At 40.1% G+C, this 19,894-nt stretch overlaps 1 protein-coding gene across 3 annotated transcripts in view; it reads right to left on the bottom strand.

Annotated features, from left to right (window-relative positions):
* Positions 1–4,713: 4,713 nt before the first annotated feature.
* Positions 4,714–19,894, bottom strand: part of MXD4 (MAX dimerization protein 4) — a 39,754-nt gene continuing 24,573 nt past the window's right edge. For all 3 annotated transcript variants that reach the window (XM_037386440.1, XM_037386451.1, XM_037386445.1), the window contains exons 4-6: positions 11,799–11,913; positions 8,507–8,666; positions 4,714–7,510 (exon numbers count right to left, since the gene is read on the bottom strand). In XM_037386440.1, the coding sequence (XP_037242337.1) occupies positions 7,362–7,510; positions 8,507–8,666; positions 11,799–11,913 (424 nt within the window). In that variant the 3' untranslated portion in view covers positions 4,714–7,361. The remainder of the gene's footprint in view (positions 7,511–8,506; positions 8,667–11,798; positions 11,914–19,894) is intronic.

Here is a 19,894-nt window from a genome sequence, read left to right as displayed (position 1 = left end):
GCTTTAAACAAATTTATCTTCTGAATTAAGCACAGCTTTTGAAGTGCCATGTGAACTTTTATAAAACAAAGTCAGAAGACAGGAATTTGGCACCAGCTTGCTTTCGCTCCCAAGCGCATATATCTTCTCTCTAGAGGAATGGTAGATTTCATTCTGAGACCTTGTATTCCCAGAAAAGCAGGTCAAAGTGATTAGTTTTCTTCAGCTTTGTTGGATTCAATGCCGTAAATACAAAAGAAGCTCATACATGTTTGGGCTAACACCCCTAGTATATTTAGATATATGATGCACAAGGTGCTTTTTTTTTTTTTTCCCTAGAAAATTGTTTACTCTTCTGACCCTATTTTGGATTAAAACTTTGGGTGGGGCAGATCAGCTGGGCTGTCTGCAAATGAGTTTTGTTCATTAGAAACGGAACCTTTGTGTGGGAATGTACACCAGCACTCAGCAGGAGCCTCAGCAGGGACCGCAGAGCACTAGCTTGCTCCCTCCTGCTTCTTTGCTCTGCTCCCTCTCTCGAGTCAGGCTCCAGCCAGCTCCTCCCCAGTGGGGCAGTGTTTCCTTTGCACAGCACTGACACAGGAGAGCAAGCTTTCTGGGGCTTTTACAGAGCTGTGTCCTCAGACTGAGGCGTGTAAAATCACAGCAGGTGAGAGGAAATTGGCCTCGTACCAGCAGCAATCCCTCCTCTTCCAAACCCAGCTCTTCTGGCAGCAGCAGTGCCAGCCCGCCATTCCTCCTCTGTCTGCCACACCATAATCATACCTTTTTTGCCATGACACAGTCCTTAAAAACACCGGGTAATTCACAGTTTCTGCAATACTAATAACTGAGAATTTTGCCGTTGAAACCACTTTAAACTACCTCTTTTAGAGCAAGCTGATAGTTATATCGTCATGAATCTGGTTATAATTTAAGGCTCTTTTCCATTTCAGTAGGCTTTGACAAAACATTTTCATCCTGATAGGCAAGGCAAGCTTCTGAACTTTTAATATTAAATTTGAGACATCTATCAGGAGCAAAATGATGAAACTTACTTTTCTTATAAACAAACCATAAGACATTACAAATGTAAAAGAAGCTGTACAGGTCATAAACTGTGCAGGATTTACAAAAATAGTGCTGCCACATTTGTCATAATTCTGTTACCCCATGCAGTTCTTTCTTGTGCTAAGTGCTGTCCCAAAATATAGCACTGCTAGAAGTTTATTACAGCTTTTTTCCTTTCAGAGATTAATTAATTTATAGTAAGTTAGTAATGTGCTGGACTGTATTTTATACTTATTCTCTGATAGTAGTAATTTCAAAGAAAGCTGTGATAAAAAATAGATTACTATACTTTGTGCGTGAATATTTTTACTGATTCAGCAGCTCAGCATATTTGAATCAAATATAAACATATTGACGAGCTATGATTTCAGTTATTTCTATATTTTTAAGACATCGCTATATTTAAGTGCAATGTGCATGACAAACTGAAACAAAACCCAGTGGATGTCACACACTAGGGTTGAGTATAACAATGCAATTTGCAAAAGCATTTCAGTTCTGTCCCTCCTCTCATCTCTCCCAAACGAAAACGCTCATTTTTGTCTGGCTGTACATCACTTCTGATCTGAATTTTGTATTTGACAAAATACACACACAAAACTTGGAGGCTGCCTTTTAATGATTTTTTTTTTCCTGTCTTGTACAGAGCTGGAATGATTTCAAGTATAATTACTTAGAACAGACACTAATGCATTTCAATTTGCACTTTGTTTTACAGGTTGGTTTGTTTTCAGAAATGTAATAGTGGAAATTTATACAGCACCTATGGTTAGAGACAATTGGGGTTGCATTGGGCCAACATATGTAAAAGAACTTAGGTTTAAATAGCACTCCAGCCTTCATACCAGACTATTAATTTGAATTGCTAAACCTCAATGACCTCCTTATGAAATAGTCATTAAGCCTGTACGTAAAGACCTGCAAAAAAGAAATGCTGTACACAAAAACCAAATGATGAAAAATTAAAAAAAAATGTAAACCACAACAAAATGGTATAAAAATCTGTATTTATATTATGATGAGATAATGATACAACACAATACCCTGTGTGCTACAGAATGTAGCAAGCACCATGTACGTGCGTACAAATGAATCTGTACAGTATAACACATCTCACAGACTACAAACCATTCCTTTGGCTCTGGGACCCAGTGGCTCTGGCACAGAACCTGCTCGCAAACACCTTCAGGTAACAATTTGACCGGTAAACAGCAGAAGGCTCTCTGTCAGTGCTTCATGTGCACCAAAATTTCATCACTTAGAAATCCGGATTGCACAGACCCTTTCAATGACATAAATTGTGTGTGACCACATTTTACGCCTCTGGTGCAAAACGGAAGGAAGAAACTCTGCAATTGGAGCGCCTTCACTTGCCCGTGGGTGAGTCTCTGGCTGGATGTGCCTCCCCAGGAATCCTTTGCTGGGGTTGCTTTACAATACTTTCGGTAGAAAGAACAGCCAAGGTGACCAAATGGTTTCTGATCTTTTCTGTTTCATATATCCCCTGCATTTTAATTCTAGGTTACGCAACACACTTGGATGTTTCTTTTGCAGCTACCAATTAACAACACTGCATTTAGTCAGTCACTTAAGCGAACTGGCTCATTTAATTGCTGGTGAAATTGATTTCTGATGTTTGCCCCATTCGTATTTGTAGGGAGTACAGCTTTTCCTTAAAGAGTATCTAAAGGGATTTAATTCTCCTTCCACCAATTCTGGAAAGTGCAAGTTAGTGGATTAGCCATCAGTGCTGTTACTGGCTCTTACCACACACAACCAATGGCCTCTGATTGTTAAAAAAAATTAAAAGATTCCTGAAATAGTAATGTTTTGCAGATGTTCCTTTATCAACACCATCATAAAATGCAGTGTATAAAATTAATATTACTTGATTAAAAGCTGTGATGATGTGCTGCTCTTCAAAAACGTGTTTCTTTGATTGCAAGGATGAAAACTTTCACCGCTCATTACCAGTCTGCTATAAAGTTGGTAAAATGGTGAAAGAATCTCTTGTCACATAGAAGAGACTGCTGTAAATACCTCCAAGAAAAGCATAAGTACATGCCCCAGGGCTCGCAACGGGAGCAGGTCTGCAGGCAGAGCTCACGCACACACAACTTCACCTCTCCATTTTCCAAGTTCTCTTCTTCTGGCATTTAAGTTCACCCACTGAAATGGATTATGCAGAGTGTAGTCGGATGCTCAGAGCCCTGGTATTTATCACAGTAATTTATTGGTAGATCAGCAGAAGTAACTTTCTTTTTAAATTCAAAATGATGTTAGGCTGTGTGGGGTATAGCTGAACCCATAGTCATCCATGTCAAAAAAAATAACACCGTTTTAAGGTCAGAAAAGTCTTAATTCTTCAAGTTAGATGCAAGTTGTATTACATTTTTTTTGTTCCTCCCCAAATCTCACACTAAAAAATTAGGATAGAAACTCGTCTATAAACAACAGATGAAAAACTGTCCTTCTCTTTGATTTTGGGCAGCCTTTTTAGTTCTGCTTTAATCTGGTAAAACTTACTCAGAACTGAGTTTGGTTTTTGTACAAGACAATACAGGATCTGGTCTCTGGTTAGCAATGTGTTGTTTCTGCTGGCCAAACCCTGCTCTTTTCAGAGGAGAAATCAATCAGCTGCAACGGGCTGCGGGCTGTCAGTCGGGCAGAGAAAGGATGGGTGTGAGGGAGGATTCATCCTCCTAATTGCGGTGGAGAATCTGCAGAAAAAGCTAACCATTTTAGGCTGTTTTTTGTGGCTGTTTCCTGTGATGACAGAGTGCACTCATGGAGCTAGAGGAAGAGCTAACCCAGGAGCAATGAAGAGGCGTGTATGCTGCAGACACCTGCATGCTGCAAGGGAAAGCCCTGCCTTTCTTCTCCCCTCAGGAAACAGGCCAAACCTCTGCGTCTCCATAAAAAGAACTTCTTGATGACTTCATCTCTCCAGAGCCTTTTCCACAGAGGAAAAGACCTAGCAGCCCTGTAATCTTGTGCCTACTCCTTCTTTTCCTATGTGGCAATTGCAGAGAAAAATAGATTAACTGTGCAGTGCGATCTCCTCACCTGCTAAAAGCACAGCCACAACACAAAATGGCAGAGCTGCCAAGGCAGTGGTAGCATTTAATCTTGCAGCAAGCAGTATGCTTTTTGTAGTCATGTTGTGATTGCAGAGAAAGAGCTGCACACGCACACACAGATGCATGCATGCATGCACACACACAGAGCACATGCACAAATGCGCAGCTTAAAAAAATTAATAAAAATAGACCACCATTTGCATCCCAAGGTGCTATGGCCACAGGTAGCACTGCAGTGGCTGCTCAGCAGCAGATTAATCACGTCCCTAAAGGAATGTCAGAGCCCCAGCTGTCACTGGGGGCTGCCCAGGGCAGGACTGGACTGCAGCACTGCTCAGGGGACAGGTGGCCACCCGAAGCAGCCGCCAAAGCCACACTTGAAACAGTTGTGCCATGGCCTTCGGCTGGGCTGGGCTGCTTCTGTCCATGCTGCAGAGAAGTGAGCTGTGCCTGGAAACACCACCTGAACCTGGGCTGCACTCGAGGGAGAATGACACAGGCAGCACAGTGTCATTTTTCTTTACTGGCATAACAGCCCCCAGCCGTAATAACTGAAAAAGTAAAAACAAATAAACCCTTTTCATTTCCACTCAAGATTATTCGAGTAATTTTTATTGAAAATATAAGATCTACAAAGCCATGGATACCCAGCGTGGAAGAACTCATTAAGTTAGCACATTCATCTTTAAAAGGAAAATTTCAGGTCGACCTAAGGTACAATAATGTTCAATTTAAAATCTCGTTTTTCCTTCTGTAAGTTTCAAATCTCTTTTCATTAGGAGGTTCTGTGCAAGAGCTGCTTGTCATGAAAGGAAACACTTTACAATTCATGAATGTGTTCATTATATAATAAATGAACAGCAACAATATACTAGCCTTTTTTTTTTTCCTGTTAACAGTCGTGTGTTAAAGTAAACTCTTATTTTTTTTTCCATGATTTGGAAATTAGTTACATATGCACCAAAGGAGCTAGTAATTTCTGCTGCTTGTCAGCTACACACAATGAGTATATTGCTGTGTGCTTTCCCCAACAATGAGGATTTTAGTAATATGCAAGGTGTATAGCATGTAATACCAAAACCTGCATCACAGAAAAGGTTAATTATTTTCTTATTCAGCTGCCAGAGTTTATAACCTTAGGCCCCTCCCCAGAGCCAAAGTAGGAGTGGCCATCCATTAGGTTATGTAAATTAAATGTGTACGTTTTCCTTGTTGGCAAGTTCCAAGCAGTAAGCGAGAGTGCAAACAAGGATCTGTAAGCTGCCACAAAATGTATTCATATTTCTACTCCGTGTTGTAAGAGCCAAAGGGAGGACATGTATGTCAGATGTTGAAAGAACAACTGAATCTTTGTTTTTGATCATTATGGTCAGTCTGTCATGAGGTCTTGTATCTGAATGCTAAAAATGGCACCACACTTGGACATCCCATAGCCTTACACAGTACATTTGTGTTTCCCTAGCCACTGAGCACTGGTCTCACAGAGACCCTGACTTTATAAGCTAACAAAATATAGGTTTGGGTGCTGAAGAATCCAAGGGAGGGCTCATATAAAGACAATTAACCCTCGCACCAAAACCTAATTTTACGATTTTACTTAAAGCCACACTGAATCTGTTGTGAGAGGGTGAAGATATAAATACACCTCTCTGCTTCATCCATAAGAAGGTGGACAACTGACCATTCGAACAGAGGGCCTTGAAACAAAGCTTAGTTGTCCTTTAAACAATGAAAAGGAGAGGCATACATAAATGGTCACCAAGGCACAATATGACAAAGGTGAAGAGTCCCTGAGACTCTGGTCTGGGTCTGTACCATTCCCCTCCCTATACAAGTAAATGAGAACATTTAGGAAAATATAATACAAAATCTCTTACAGGAAATATAGACTACACTTGCTAAAATCACTTCCCTAAAAGTGTTTATAGCTTTTTTCTTTTTTTGAGTTTTTTTTTCCTTTTTTTTTTTTTTTCTTTTTTTTTTTTTTTAAAAGACCTTCTTTAAACAGATAATGCAAAGACTGGTCCATTTTTTTCTTACCCGGCAAGCCAAGCTCTAATGACTTCACTAAGCAGAAGTTGTATTAAAATACATCTTCATAGTATTGCTACAATTTGGGTAAATATGTTCTGAACAGCTTGATGAGTACTAAATAAACTTTGCTGTTTTACAGCATACATTTTAATTTTTTTGCACTTTTTTTAAGAATAGAAAATGCAATTATAGTGTGCAAAAGAAAAAAATTATCTTCTAGCTGAATACTGTAATTTTAAGCCATGCCTTCCATAAAAATGTATTGACATGTGTAAATAGAAGAAAAGAAAAAAAAATACAAGCAAACAGAGATTTCATTTCCTTGCAAGGAAAGATTAACTATCACAAACTGGATCACTTGAGTTCTGTATTCTTCAGACAAAGAAATGAAAAAAAACAACCCAAAAAAACAACTGAAATGCTTCAAATGTCATCCATTCCACGATAACAGGTTAAACTTACAGTGTTGCTTTCTACTACTCCCATTAACATGGATAGAATGATTTGCTGCTGGTTGGATACTGAATACAAAAAAGCAAAAGAAAGTTGAGATCATCCCACATGAAGTCATTATTAGAGCTGGCTTTTCCCCCGTTTTGAAGTACAGTAGTGACTTGTAAATATGACCTTTTCTAAAGATCATCTGAGATTTGAAGATTTATCTGCCTGCTTCACCCAAACAACTGCTGAAAGAATTTACTCTGTAAAGCCCGCTATACAGCGTTCAAGATATTTTGGGTTTGGTTTTTTTCCATGAAAAAGGTACCACAAAAAGTAGTTTCAGGTTTTTGTATCTCTGAATCCCTAATACATTGTAGATTACATTTATACTTCCATGTTTGAAAATGGTTTCTGCAAAATCAAAATAACTGTCAAACTCCCTTACGCCGTGCTTCCAACAGTTTGAATTTAATACTTTTTGAATGGAATGACATAATTTATTTTCTTTAATTTGCAGTATGGCTACATCAAGCTAGCTTTAAGTCACAACTGTACCTAACCACAGTTCTCTGCAGCATACCCATGATTTACAATATCTAATATTGTGGTTACAGTGCAGGGAACCGTGGGTAAGAAACCTCCATGTCAGAGTACTGTGGTTGGGGTTTCCCGGAAGAGTGGCAGTTGACACCTCTGGAATATTCATATATAAGTGCTTCAGTCAGATGGTCCTGAGTTGAACGGGTAACTCAGGCACTATGAGAGCCTGGCATTCAGTCTGCGGGAATGTGTGTAACCTCCATCACTTGAACCGCTTTGCAAACTGTAGTGGTCTTCAGCATCACTGGCACTTCCAATACTGTCCATTTCACCTGGAGTAAACTCCATTCCTTCAATGTCTACTTCTAAAGAAAACATAAGAAGGCACATTTTCAGAAAGAGAGCGATTGTAGCAAGTAATCATGGACCAGTGTCAATCAACGTTCGGGTGAAACCTGAATCTTATTTCATTTGCTGTAATTAAAAAAAACAAAGGAACTAGAACAGTAATTCCTGAGGAAGGGATCACCTTGTCCACCTGAGAATTAAAATCCCTTCTGTCCTCATCCACATAAATATACTACATGACATCAATACCAAATGCTGTCCCAGAACTGTTCCAACCTGTGCATCGACACTGATTTAAAAAAACTAAAACAAAACCGACTCTCAAAGGCCATAGTACTGCAGCACTGTTCATAGTAATTCCAACCTATACAGGTGTCAGCTAGTAGTGACTGTGGTGTGGCCATCTGTGCACCAGTAACTGCACCGTGACCAACAACTCATCTGCCACAGGCCCCGAATAAGTCAGCCTGTGCTAGTGTTCAGGCACAGAAAAACTTCAAATGAGAAAATAAGAAATGGTGACAGGCAGCTTGAAGAGCTCTGTCTTAAATGAGAACCAAATGTAGAGAACACTCGGTGATTGTTACACAGAAAATATTTTAAAATTTCACAATAAATGATGTGGAATTAATTTATTCATACAAATGAATTAAGACCAATAAGATCTCTTTCTTCCAAGAAGAAAATATTATTCCAGCCTTACCAATAATTACACTAAAAATTCAGAACATTAAATGGTAATTGTTTAAAAAACTGGCAAAAACACACGCAGTATAAATAGCTTTAAAAATACGTGCAGTATTAACAGCTTCAAAACAGATTAGAAAAAACATTTTTCAAAGTCTGTAGAAAAGATGTAGTAGGTTTTTATTCTGCAAATCACATAATGGAACAATTTTGTCTGGGTTTTGCTGAAAGCTTGATTTTAGTTTTAAATGATGTCTTCTTGATTCCCTACTTCCCTTTTCCTTCCTGCTCCTGCAACTCCCTTTGGGAAGCCCTTATTCAGTTACCTTGTTCAGAGTCAGTGGATATTGTTGATCCCATACTGTCAGTGCGGATACGCTCCATGCCCTGCACAGATAGCTGCTCCAATCTGCGTTTGAGGTAGCGGTGTTCCCGCTGTAATTGTTCTTTAATATTTAGAGCTTTTCGGTCCTGTTCTTCCAATTTCTTAAAGGGAGAGAAAAATAGTAAGCTGACAATTCTTACTAAATGTTTACTAAAACAGTAAGTAACAAGATCTTCTCATAAACAGTAATTTGAAAGCAATTTATGTAATTAATTTAAAATTAAAATTACATTTTAAATTATGATTTTTTTGTTACCATTTTATAGAGGTCAGTGCAATTTAAGCCAGCTAGGCCATAGCTGAATTTGTTTCACAAGAAGATACATGGATACAGGGGAGGGCGAGGGGGGAAATCCCTCAGAGACTCTCTTGCCACTAGCAGACATTCCTCAGCTAAGATGGAATTATTGTTGCCTTGGTTGTGGGGAATATTTAAATCATTTTGTCAGGCAAAACTGGCACCATTTTTGGTAACTAGCGTGCAGCTCAGGTTGCAGTTAGAACGTAACGCCTCCTTAGGTGGAATAAGAGACATCACCATAAAGGAGCCATTGCGAGCCTCCTGAATGCTCTCCCTTCTACTATAGGCCATGGAAACTTTTAGCATTTAAAAAGCTTCATTAGCAATAAGCAGTATTGATTACATATAGTAGGAGGAATTTACTAACAATTCTCTTTATTCTTGCATTTTTTCCTTCAATTTTCACAGAGCAAATATGATAATTCTGTGATAACCTCCTTCAACATCAGTGGTATTAATCCAAAACTTCGCAGCAAGCTGCCTGTGGAAGATCTACCTAATATCTCCCCTCTGCTTGAATAAAAGAAGGAAAATTTTGGAAATAGAACAAATACTTCACACCTGGTAAAATGTGCTGCACTGTTGGTCCAAATGCAGTAACAGAAATAGTATCTTTAGACATTTCAGCCAAACCCTCTTTGAAATCACTGATAGCCATTTAAAAAAAAATTACTATACAATTAGGGAAGAAAGTGTAATGAGTATGATGGGATCAAAAGCAGGAAGGACACACAAATCAAAACACCTTACAATATTTTAAAAAATTACCTAACTGATGAAGTAAATTACAGGTTGTAGCCGTAAAAGCACTTATAAGACAGACCAAATTTCTCTGTGAACTGTGTTTACACAACCACTGAGATTTGGGAGATGTGCAGGGAGTGAACGCAGCTGCTGGCAATTCCTGCCTTCTGAATGAATCTATGCTTGGTTTCCTGAGGAGAGTGGGGTGGGACAGTGCACAGCAAACCACAAGGCAAACAATTCAGAGATTTTGCTGTTCCAATGCAAGCCTGAAAGCAGAAGTATTTATCTTTGAAAAAATAACTGACACTATTGAACTGGGAATTTTCCTGGCTGAATGAAATCTAACTCTGCAACCTCATGTTAAGCCCCCTCCCAGGCAATATGCTACGTAGATATGCATCATATGTGGATACACAATGTTGTAATAAGAAAAGGGGTTGGTACATCCATGTACACAACAAACCAAATGTGGCCAATTGATCAGATTTCCTTTTCCTGTATTTTCCTGGCTGCAATCCCAAACTCTAACAACTATTTTAGGAGTGAACTCAGTGATTCATATCCAGGAGAGTCGAAACCGTGCAAAATGTTAGGGGCAAGTTTCAATGTATGGGGTGTGGGGTGGAGGTGTGTGGGTGTGGGTGTATGTGTGTGTGTGTGGGATGGTGGTGGTGTGTGTGTGGGGTGTGTGGGGGTGTGAGGGGTGTGTGTGGGGGTGGGTTGGTGTGTCTGTGTGTGTGAAAAGTTCAAAAGTAATGACTGTATTAGAAATCGCAGACAGACATTGACGTGCTCTGCCAGTGCAGTGGGGAGGTAGCTGACCTGACAAAGGAGAGCAATTAAGTGGCAACCCAGTTAGGGTAGGCTCAGCTAAAATCTTACAAAGAAAGTTAAACTTCAGTTCCAGTTGTCAGAAAACAAGTACCTGGTACTGTGCACAACGGACTTGGAAAGAATGTGTTCCTAGCCTTTTTCATCAGGAGTTGAAATGGTAACTACATGGCTAATCTCTCACACTTGCCACTTGTAAAAACAGCTTTTCAATTTGTATGCATAAGCCCATGATAGGGGGGCAGCCCAAGACAAAAAACACATGCAGTGCCTTTCACGCATGTTAGCCTGAATTATAAACAAGAGGCCAAAATCTCAAATGGTAAAAACAGGGGTTGCCCAGCTGGGGTAAATGTGCTTGTAAGAGCTGAGGAAATAGCTCAGTAAACTTGCTCACAAGAATGGTTTTGCTTAAATTAATCTTTAATTCTCTGTATGAATTACACCCTCTTCTGCAACTGCTGTCAATCTTAATGCTGTACAGCAGGCTGTTAGTTACCCAAAATACTACAAGATTGCTGGCAGTGTCCAACCCCTCCTGACTCTTTTCTTGACCTGTTTTCCTATAACACTGCAAGAATGCCAGATGCATCAATTACAGTCCTGGACACAGCAGCTGATTTCAGTACCTGTTTGCCTTATTTCTGCATATAACCCTGTTCCCCTGAAAACGATGACAGTGAAAATGAGAGTGAAGGTGTCTTAGGAGAGAGGAAGCCCGAGGAACAATTTCGTTTGAATTACCTGTGCAAACGTATAACCGGCACTGCTGCTGTATCACAAGCAAGATACTGGGTTGGTTTTTGTTTTAAATTTGTTACACCCATGAAACGTGCAAGGGGAGCAGCAACTAACAGGAAACTGCATTTCTTTTTTGGTTTCTTTTAAACAACTGACAAATGCTCCAGCATCTGGCTATCTAGATGTGGGATGGGGCTTACTAGTAGCTATAATCTCTTTGACTCCATCAGTTTTTTCATTCATTAATGGATCTGGCTTTTTACACTGAAATCAATGCAAGTACAATCCTATTTTCCTCAGTCCTTAAAAAACAAATATATTCACAAAGACCAGCTTTGATACACATTTTTTTAAAAATACAATATAAGCCATTAGTGACTAAGCAAAAATCACAAAATCACCATTGTATGTATCTGAGACTGCAGGGTAAATTGAAAAACATAAAACCTTGCTACTGCAGCTGAAACGCTTGCAGTTAATAAAGGCCAATATATATCCAGAAGATTGTACATATGGATATGGATTTTGTGTGAAAATTAGTTTCCTCTCTATGGATAGACATTCTGGAAGATTCTGCGTTAAAAGAAATAAAAATATGGATAAATGTTCTTACCTTGATATGCATCTTAGCTCTTTTCAACAGACTTAGAGTGGTGTGTCTGGTGCTGTCCGGCCCGAGAGGCACAAGCTGTTTTAGCTGTTCCAAATATAGCCGGAGTTTAGCCCGCCTGAAATTATTAAAAACAAACAGCGTTGTAGTAAAGTTGCACCCCAACAGCATATCCTATATGCAAATACCATCTGTTTGCAGGATCTCTGTGCAGAACTTGATTCAACGGTGGCTTCCTTTCCCTCCCTTTGGCAAAGTTTCAGACCGAAAGGTCACTTGAAATGCAGTCATGTTGCTTGGCACATTCAAATGGTAGTTTCATACCTATATTTCAAAGCAGTTTGCTCAGTCTGGTTAGTCCCATCTTAACGAAGGGGGAGCACGCTCAGAGATCTGAGAAATCCAGGCAAGGCTGCATCTATGGCTGGGTAAGGAAGATAAACTGGGACCTCACTGAAAGCCACTGATTTTTGCAGGCTGAGACAGAGCTTGGGGGGTGGAGCAGGGAGGCTGCACACCCTGATTCCCTGCTCCCCCATTATCCCTGCCTGATGCAGTAGGACGCACTCCTACTACACATGGTGAGGGCATTCATGCAGCTCTGCACAGCTCAGAGCTGCTTCCAGCCGTGGTTTTATCAATATATTGCAACAGGGAGGCTCTGATGGCCCTTCTCCTCCCACCTACTGACCCACAGTGCCCCCCGAGAAGGAGACATTCCTTCCTCCTCTCACTGTACAGCCACCATAACCTCTATTATAAACACACAAGAGAAAATACTTCAGCCATATTGGGTCCTGCTTTCTCTGTTACTCAAGTATCACTACTGCTGCTCTCAGCCATCTCTCCTCTGCCAATGACTAATCAAATCTATCAGTAAAAAGAGGATAAACAGAGTGGTATTTCTACAGATACTTAGTTTCCAAACTTTGTCTTTGAGAAAGGAGCTGGCAGTACTGTCTAGGAAACACTTGCTTCAACTATCAAAAAACAAGGCAGTGGCAAACCAAGGAACAGTGTGTGCGTGTGTTTCTACAGTTAAATCCAAAAGACATTTTTTCCTGGGTTTAATGCACAATTCTTGAACATGAATCCATACAGTTTTGCAATGAGATAGAAATGGATGCAGAAGCACTTACATGAGCAACAGCTCTAATACTGTCCTTCCTGCCAGCCTGTTAAGAGATTGAACAAAGCAATGACCTGGAGCATGCCAACATCCCCCACAAAGGACTAACCATAAGTGAAGCGGATCACAAGTGAGAGATGAATAATCATCTTTTTCAAATCTGCTCGATGCTGCATGAAGGAAACAAACTTTGCAGGAAATTTAACGCTTCAGGTCAAGAATGAACTTACTTTTGAACAACCAGTTCAGATCCAGAGTTCAGCATCAGTGTTTGAAATGCAGCTGAAGAGAATTTAATATGCACCAAATGACAAATTACACATGTGTAATTGGGTTGATTAGTGTAATGTGAAAACAACCTAAGAATTAATGGAGAAAAATTCCAAAGCAAAATAAAATCTAGTTTAAATACAGCACAGTAATGACTACACACTCACACATTTCATTCTGGCTGCCTATAAATGAGCAACATATTAGGTAGGAAATCAAAGAGTATTTCTATAAAACTGCTAATTCTTTCTTCAAGCCACGTAGGGAAAAAGGAATATTGGTGAAAATGTGATTCTCAGGAGAAAACTGATGACAGATTTTTTGTTTAGGCCTGGGGTTTGTTTTCCAGTACAAGGCTCTAAACCATCTAAATGGTTTTATTTAAACAGCAGCAACAAAGACTGAGTAGGTGTTCACAGAAATAGCCCCATCAGATCGCAGAGCACCCCTGTGGCTGGGTAATTGGGTAAATGTGTAAATTAAAAATGTGTAAACTGGGACATTGATCTTTAAAATAGTGAAATGCCAGAATTAGGGACCACTGGTATTTATACAGAAATCCTAATCAGGTAAATTTTTATTTCTGTGTCTGTAATGTCAAACAACTACTTGGCTGGTTTTGTGTCTTAAATAAAAAAAAACTTGCTTCAGGGACTACATTAAAGGGGGTTTTGTTTGTTTTTTAAATGGCCTCTAAACACACATGCAGTCATCTGCGTCACTCAGCACAATTTGGATGCAACTGTATTTAGACAGCTGACAAGAAAGTGGAGACTGAAGATAAAGGAGGATGAGGCAAGGAAGAGGACAAGAATAGTATCCAAGTAGTAAATCGAGAATTAAATACATTGAAATGGAACAATCAATATTCTTGGAGCTATTAAAAGTCTGATAAGGAATATAGATAACCGTTGATCTGAGATCTACTTAATTGTAATCCTGGAAAACATTAATGAAACCAGACTACGTACTCAACTTGTCTGCCTCTTATTACTATTTGAAGAAAGTCTGCTTTCTCCCTGTGGTAAGCAAGGATTTAGTGCATTTCCTTACCATCAACTGGGAAGTTAACAGAAACATTACCAAGATCCAGAGGGCACACCTGCATGCCTTTTAAAAGCACTAATTCTTTTATGTTACCTGCCAGCCACGTAAAGGAGGACTTTACAGAATGCCATGAAGAACATGGGACTAAAGCTAAGAAGACTATTTTAACTGGCCAATGAGAAGAATTGTAAAAAGCTAAATATTACAAAAATATGCTTTAAGGCATTCTCGGCACTATTTATAGCACTAAATGTAATAAAACACTTGCTAAAAGACCTGCTCTAACATTACCTTTTATTTTTGTAAAGGGACTTTTTCTTTCATTTAATTACTCAGCAGCTATGAACCCATTACAGATTTTAAAGCATAAGCTTTATGTAGATCTTTACATAAACGCAGGCATGTTTATGTGGCTAATTCATATATTATAACACAACAATGTAATCAATGGCATAGATTGTGAATGCAAAAAAAGGAAAACCTGCCCACCATAATTCCTGTGGTATTGGAGTAAGTATCTCCACATTTTTCATTTTGCACATCTTAGAAAAAACTGTAAAGAATGTAAGAAAACATTTCAGGCATGTTATGTTAACAGATCACACCAGCAGGAACAAGGGACTCAAACTTCACAGCAGATATGTTGTCGTGTACAGACTCTGCCAGCACTAATTTCTCTCTTTTTCTGCAAGGACCTGACAGCTTTCACTTTTCCTCGGCTGAGTGTGACCACTGGAGGAGGGAAAGGCACTCACAGAGGTAATCACAGCCGGAGCTGCTTTCTGTTTTGCAGCTAACACCTTAAATTCTACCTAAAAAATAAGCTAAAAAAAAAAACCAAACCAAAAAATGAGGCAGCAGCTTCATCTCAGAGCAACGGGGTAATGATCTCTCTGCATAAAATCCGGTTGAAGTTGGGTAATTATGCTCTGCTCCAGCTTCAAAACCCGACGGTTGCACCTCCGCCCACACAAAGCATGGTGTCAGGCCAGGACACCACTGCCTACAGAAGCAGACACCTTTCTCACCTCACGCAGATGCACAGAAATATCACCCTCATCACTGGCACTGAATTTATCAGGGAAAGTAAGGATCTAAAAAAACAGCCATCCAAAAATCTGAATCCTCAAGCCTCTGTTTTGGGTACAGCCCCATGCATGGGGAGAGGTGCATGGGTGACCTGCCTCTGATTTACGTCTTCCTTTGTGTCTGATGATAAAAAGGTTTCAGATGTTCAAGACTTCAGTGTTTCTCCACAAGTGAGCTCACAACAGGGCCCTATAAATCTGCATTATAGCTCTTCTAATGCTTAATAAAAATGAATTACTAACCCACAGACTTGGTCAGTGTTCCGCAGCAGTGGCCATGCCTAGGAGCAGTCAGGTGATTCATCACGTTCACGTAAAGGACAAAGCAACCTGCTGACAACTAATGCAATGGGTACCAGCTGGAATTGCCTTGAACTGGTTTTGAATCCATGTAAGCCATTACCGGCAATATTGGGTATTTCAGAACTGGTAGCAAAATGAACCCTGGAGCCCCAGAACTAGGAGGGACAAAGCAGCACAACAGTGGTGTTAAGAATTTCCCCATACTACAAGGACACCCATCAGAAGTCCATCTGAAGACTACTTACTGCCTTCAGTCCTCAGACTCTAGTTTGCACTAGTGCTTGGCTATGAAAAGGCAGGAGCAATGCTGGCCAGAAGAGCTATGGTTCACCACTTCTCAAAAAAAGGCTGCCATGCAAATGTAAATTAAGATCTTTGACTCTAACCAATTTCAAAATTGTGTTAAATGAGTTCATTAAATAACAATCAATACACTCCCCTGTATGTATGAAGTCCCAAATGCAAATCAATTTTAGCACACCAAGAAATGGATTACTAAGATGCAGAGAAGAAGAAGAAAAAAAAAAAGAAAAAGAAGAAAGAAACAAAAAAGCCTATTGTTCACACTGGATAATCTTCATTCCAAGGAAACTGCAACAATTCCAAGAAATTCCTACAACTACTTGATGGGTGCTTGCAATGGGAACAAAATACTTCTCAGTAGGGCCAGATAATGTAACGAGAGGCAATGGCTGTGCACTGGGAGGGTCAGGGTAGACATTAGGAAACAAATTTTTTGCTAGGGCAGTGGTGCACAACCAGAATAGGTTGCCCAGAAAGGCTGCAGAAGTGCAGTCCTCAGAGGTTTTTCTTACCCAGACAAAGCCATAGACATTCAGAGGCCCCTCCAATCAACATTTCTATGAACATATAAATCAAAGATTGCTTACAAAGCCGTAGCATCCAACTCACTGGACTGCTCCCACTCATCTAACAGGAAAACACCCTCAACCGTGCAACTTACATCTGTACCAGTCTGATTGATAAAGTGCTGGTAGGCTTGTGGAGTGACCTGATCCACTTGCAGTCTTTCCACAGGGCCTCTCCAGGGCTTTTTTAGGTCCAGCACAGCAGACAGAAATGGCCTGCAGCTACTCAGACAGCAGACAGTTGTTCAGGCAGTAGTTGCACAGGTTTTTGACAGCAGCAAAGGTGTGTTTCCTCAATCATTCAAGTATAAATCTAGAGACTTTATTTGGAGGCCACTGATCTGCTCAAAGTCAGCTGGAAAGGCAAAACGCACATCAAAACAAGCTGCTTCGTTCTCAGCATGGCATGCCTCAGCCAGGCCTTGGCAAAATTAAATGGCCACAGACACTCACGGTACAGAGTGACAGCATCGTGTTCATGTGATAAATGTACTTGTCAATCCTGCCATCCTGGCTGGGCAACCGATGCAGACAATGCTGCCTAGAGCCTGTTTATGGTAGGTAGCATGGGGTAGGCATTTCCTTGAAGCTGCACCTGAAAACAGTTCCTGCTGTTGACATGGTGGTGCTGACTGCCAGAGACCCCTTGAGAAAGCATCAAAAGGGCCATGCTCTTGCGTTCCTCATCAATCAAGGGCAAGAGCATAACACTCACTAGTCAAATTCATGACAAGTGTTCACCTTGCACATCCTCAAGGTCTCAGTCCACAGCCTCCCCAAATTAGAATGACAACTCTCCCACGTATACCCGTTCCCTGTTGACCCACAGCTGGCTGTAGAAGGGAAGGAGCAACTCTTACCATCAGTTTGTCATTCTGTGGGAAGTCCCAGAACAGCTCTGTCTGGTCCACACCCACTCCCTCCTACTAGCATATTGCCCAGTTAAGACATGGAGCTGTCCCTGCTAACTGGGGGGCATCTTAGAGCTGCAGCATTTCCAGCTGAGAGGTGGCAACAATCTGGAAGGCTAGGAAATGGACAAAAAGCCACTAAATGTCCATACTCCCATACTGCATGCTCTGAGTTTCCCTTCATCCTGGCTCCAGCATAAGTTGGCTGGGTTAGACAGGGTGGTGTTGCTTCAACACCCACAGCCCAACATACCTGTCACACTATAGTGCATCACTGAAGCACGCAAGGGCATGGAACAGTGCTTGCCTCACAAGAAGGCCCTAACTGTGCTTTCTGCAAGATGCTTTAATGCTCAAAACGCTTGCATGGCTGAACATGTGTCTGTACTTCAGATGTCCCAAATTTAGTTTACTAAACTAGCTCTGTGTACAGGAGGTTGACATACTCTCAAGTCAATTGCTAAATATACTTGCTTGGTGATGTTCTGAAAAGAAAATGACACTATAGATCAAACACTCAAATGACATTGAAAATGCAATCATTACAAGCCATACTAGTGAGAACCACAGATATATTTGAAATAGATGCGAAAATGAAAAATGTGTCATTTCTGTACATTAACCATTCCAGTTCAAAAAGCAAGACAGACTCAGACCCTATCACAAGGCCATTTCAGTACAAATTTAATACAAACAAACCCCCACTTCAAAGAACATAAACCTATTTTAAATGAATCTAGAAGACAAATTATTAAAAACTGCACAGAATTTCCAAAGCATTTCAGATTCCTTCTCTCATGTTTCACATTTTTTTTCCACATTCAAACCTATCCTGGTCCTGGTACTGTGCAACGAAGTTAATATGCAAAGGTTTAAATCCAGAGAAATTACAAAATTTTTCGTTGTTGCACAATGACTGTGTAATCTGGCTTAATAATGTAAATAGGATAGAGTCAGAGAAGAACCTCTGCACCAAAAATGCATTTCCGGAGTCAGTTGTTCTCCTGGCACGTTGTGAACCAAGGCAGTCCAGGCCAAGCCCACAACTCTGGCTCAGAGACCCCTGCAGTGAACTAGTGGTTGTGTTTTCTCCCTAGAGAAAGGTGATTCCACCTCCCTACCAGACATGAAATTCAGTGTAAAATACACTAGTAAGCTAACTGCAATTGTAAGATGTGCATCTCTTTACAGGAAGAGTCTTCACAGTTTTATTTATGAAATGCAAATACCTGTGTACAGGCAGCACTCAAGTTTGAGACAGAGTTAACCAGCAAACACAGAAGCTCTGGATCCCTTGTGCCATGCACAGGTCAGGATGCACACAGACAGCATCATTATTCATAAACGTATCGTTATTTCCAAGTTTTTAAGAAATGCAGGCCAGCAGTAAAAACTTCCCCATTGCAACTTCAGGATTCACCTGCAACCAAGATAAAATCAGAGAGAGGAACACTCCCTGCCTTCTGACTCCAGCATCCACCCTTTCTTAGCAGAGCCTGACACAGCAAGGCAAGATCTCTTAAGGACTTCAGCTCTTGAGTGATGACATAATTTTACTGCAAATGGCTTTAATGGTACTGAAAATTAAATATGTTCATGTTATTTGGTATATTCCTGGATATCATGGCCATACATATAATGCAGGTAAACATGTAATTCTATACCTCACTCTGCTTAGTAGTAATTGGTACTCAAGCATACTCCTTACTCCTCCTAAAGCTAACAGTTTTCTTGAACTGTCAGGAACGATGTATTTACAGCTCTACAATACTTTTTATAAGCTACCGGAGATGATTCTGTACCAATTAAAACACATTTGTTTATAAAAGCATTTAAGGAGATTATATATAAACTTCCATCTTAAGAAACCATAGAAATTCTATCATCTAAAAATGGTTCTGAAAAAGCCTATATATTAGTGGTCTGGACAAAATTCAGCACATCTTCAGCAAAATATTAAATACAATGGAAGCTAACAACACTCCACTGAAGTATAAACTCCTGTCCCTTTCATATTTATTTCAGGCAGAAACACTTTAAATACTTTCTGCTCTACAAAGGATACCTCAAATAGGTTTGGGGTTTTTTTCCCCAAAAGAGGCTCTAGCTCATACTTGAGCTGCACAATCTATTTCAACTACACAACAAATTTGCTTTATTGAAAAGGAAAGAAAACCTCTTAGTATTAAAGCACTGTACCATAGCAAGGCACCCAGTGTGCCAGTCGCTATGAGATGTGTGAAATGCTTGCTCACAGCTGAGTGCCTCAGAGTCAAAATCAGAAAATTCAGTAGCGCCCTTACAGCAAACCTCTTGGCTATTTATTATCCCAGAAAAGATAAGCAAAACACCAGTGTTCTGCAATAGATGCTATTTTTCTTCCATATTGAAAACAAAAGCCTGAAGTTTGTGCTGCAGGTGAAGATTCATCCAAGGGCTGTTCCACATGTCTTCATCGGCAAAGCCTGGGAAGGCAGTGGCA

The sequence above is a fragment of the Falco rusticolus genome, chromosome 1 (genome assembly GCF_015220075.1).
Source record: "Falco rusticolus isolate bFalRus1 chromosome 1, bFalRus1.pri, whole genome shotgun sequence".
Lineage (NCBI taxonomy): Eukaryota > Metazoa > Chordata > Aves > Falconiformes > Falconidae > Falco > Falco rusticolus.
The sequence above is the reverse complement of the archived record's forward strand: the minus strand, read 5'-3'. Positions and strand labels throughout refer to the sequence as shown.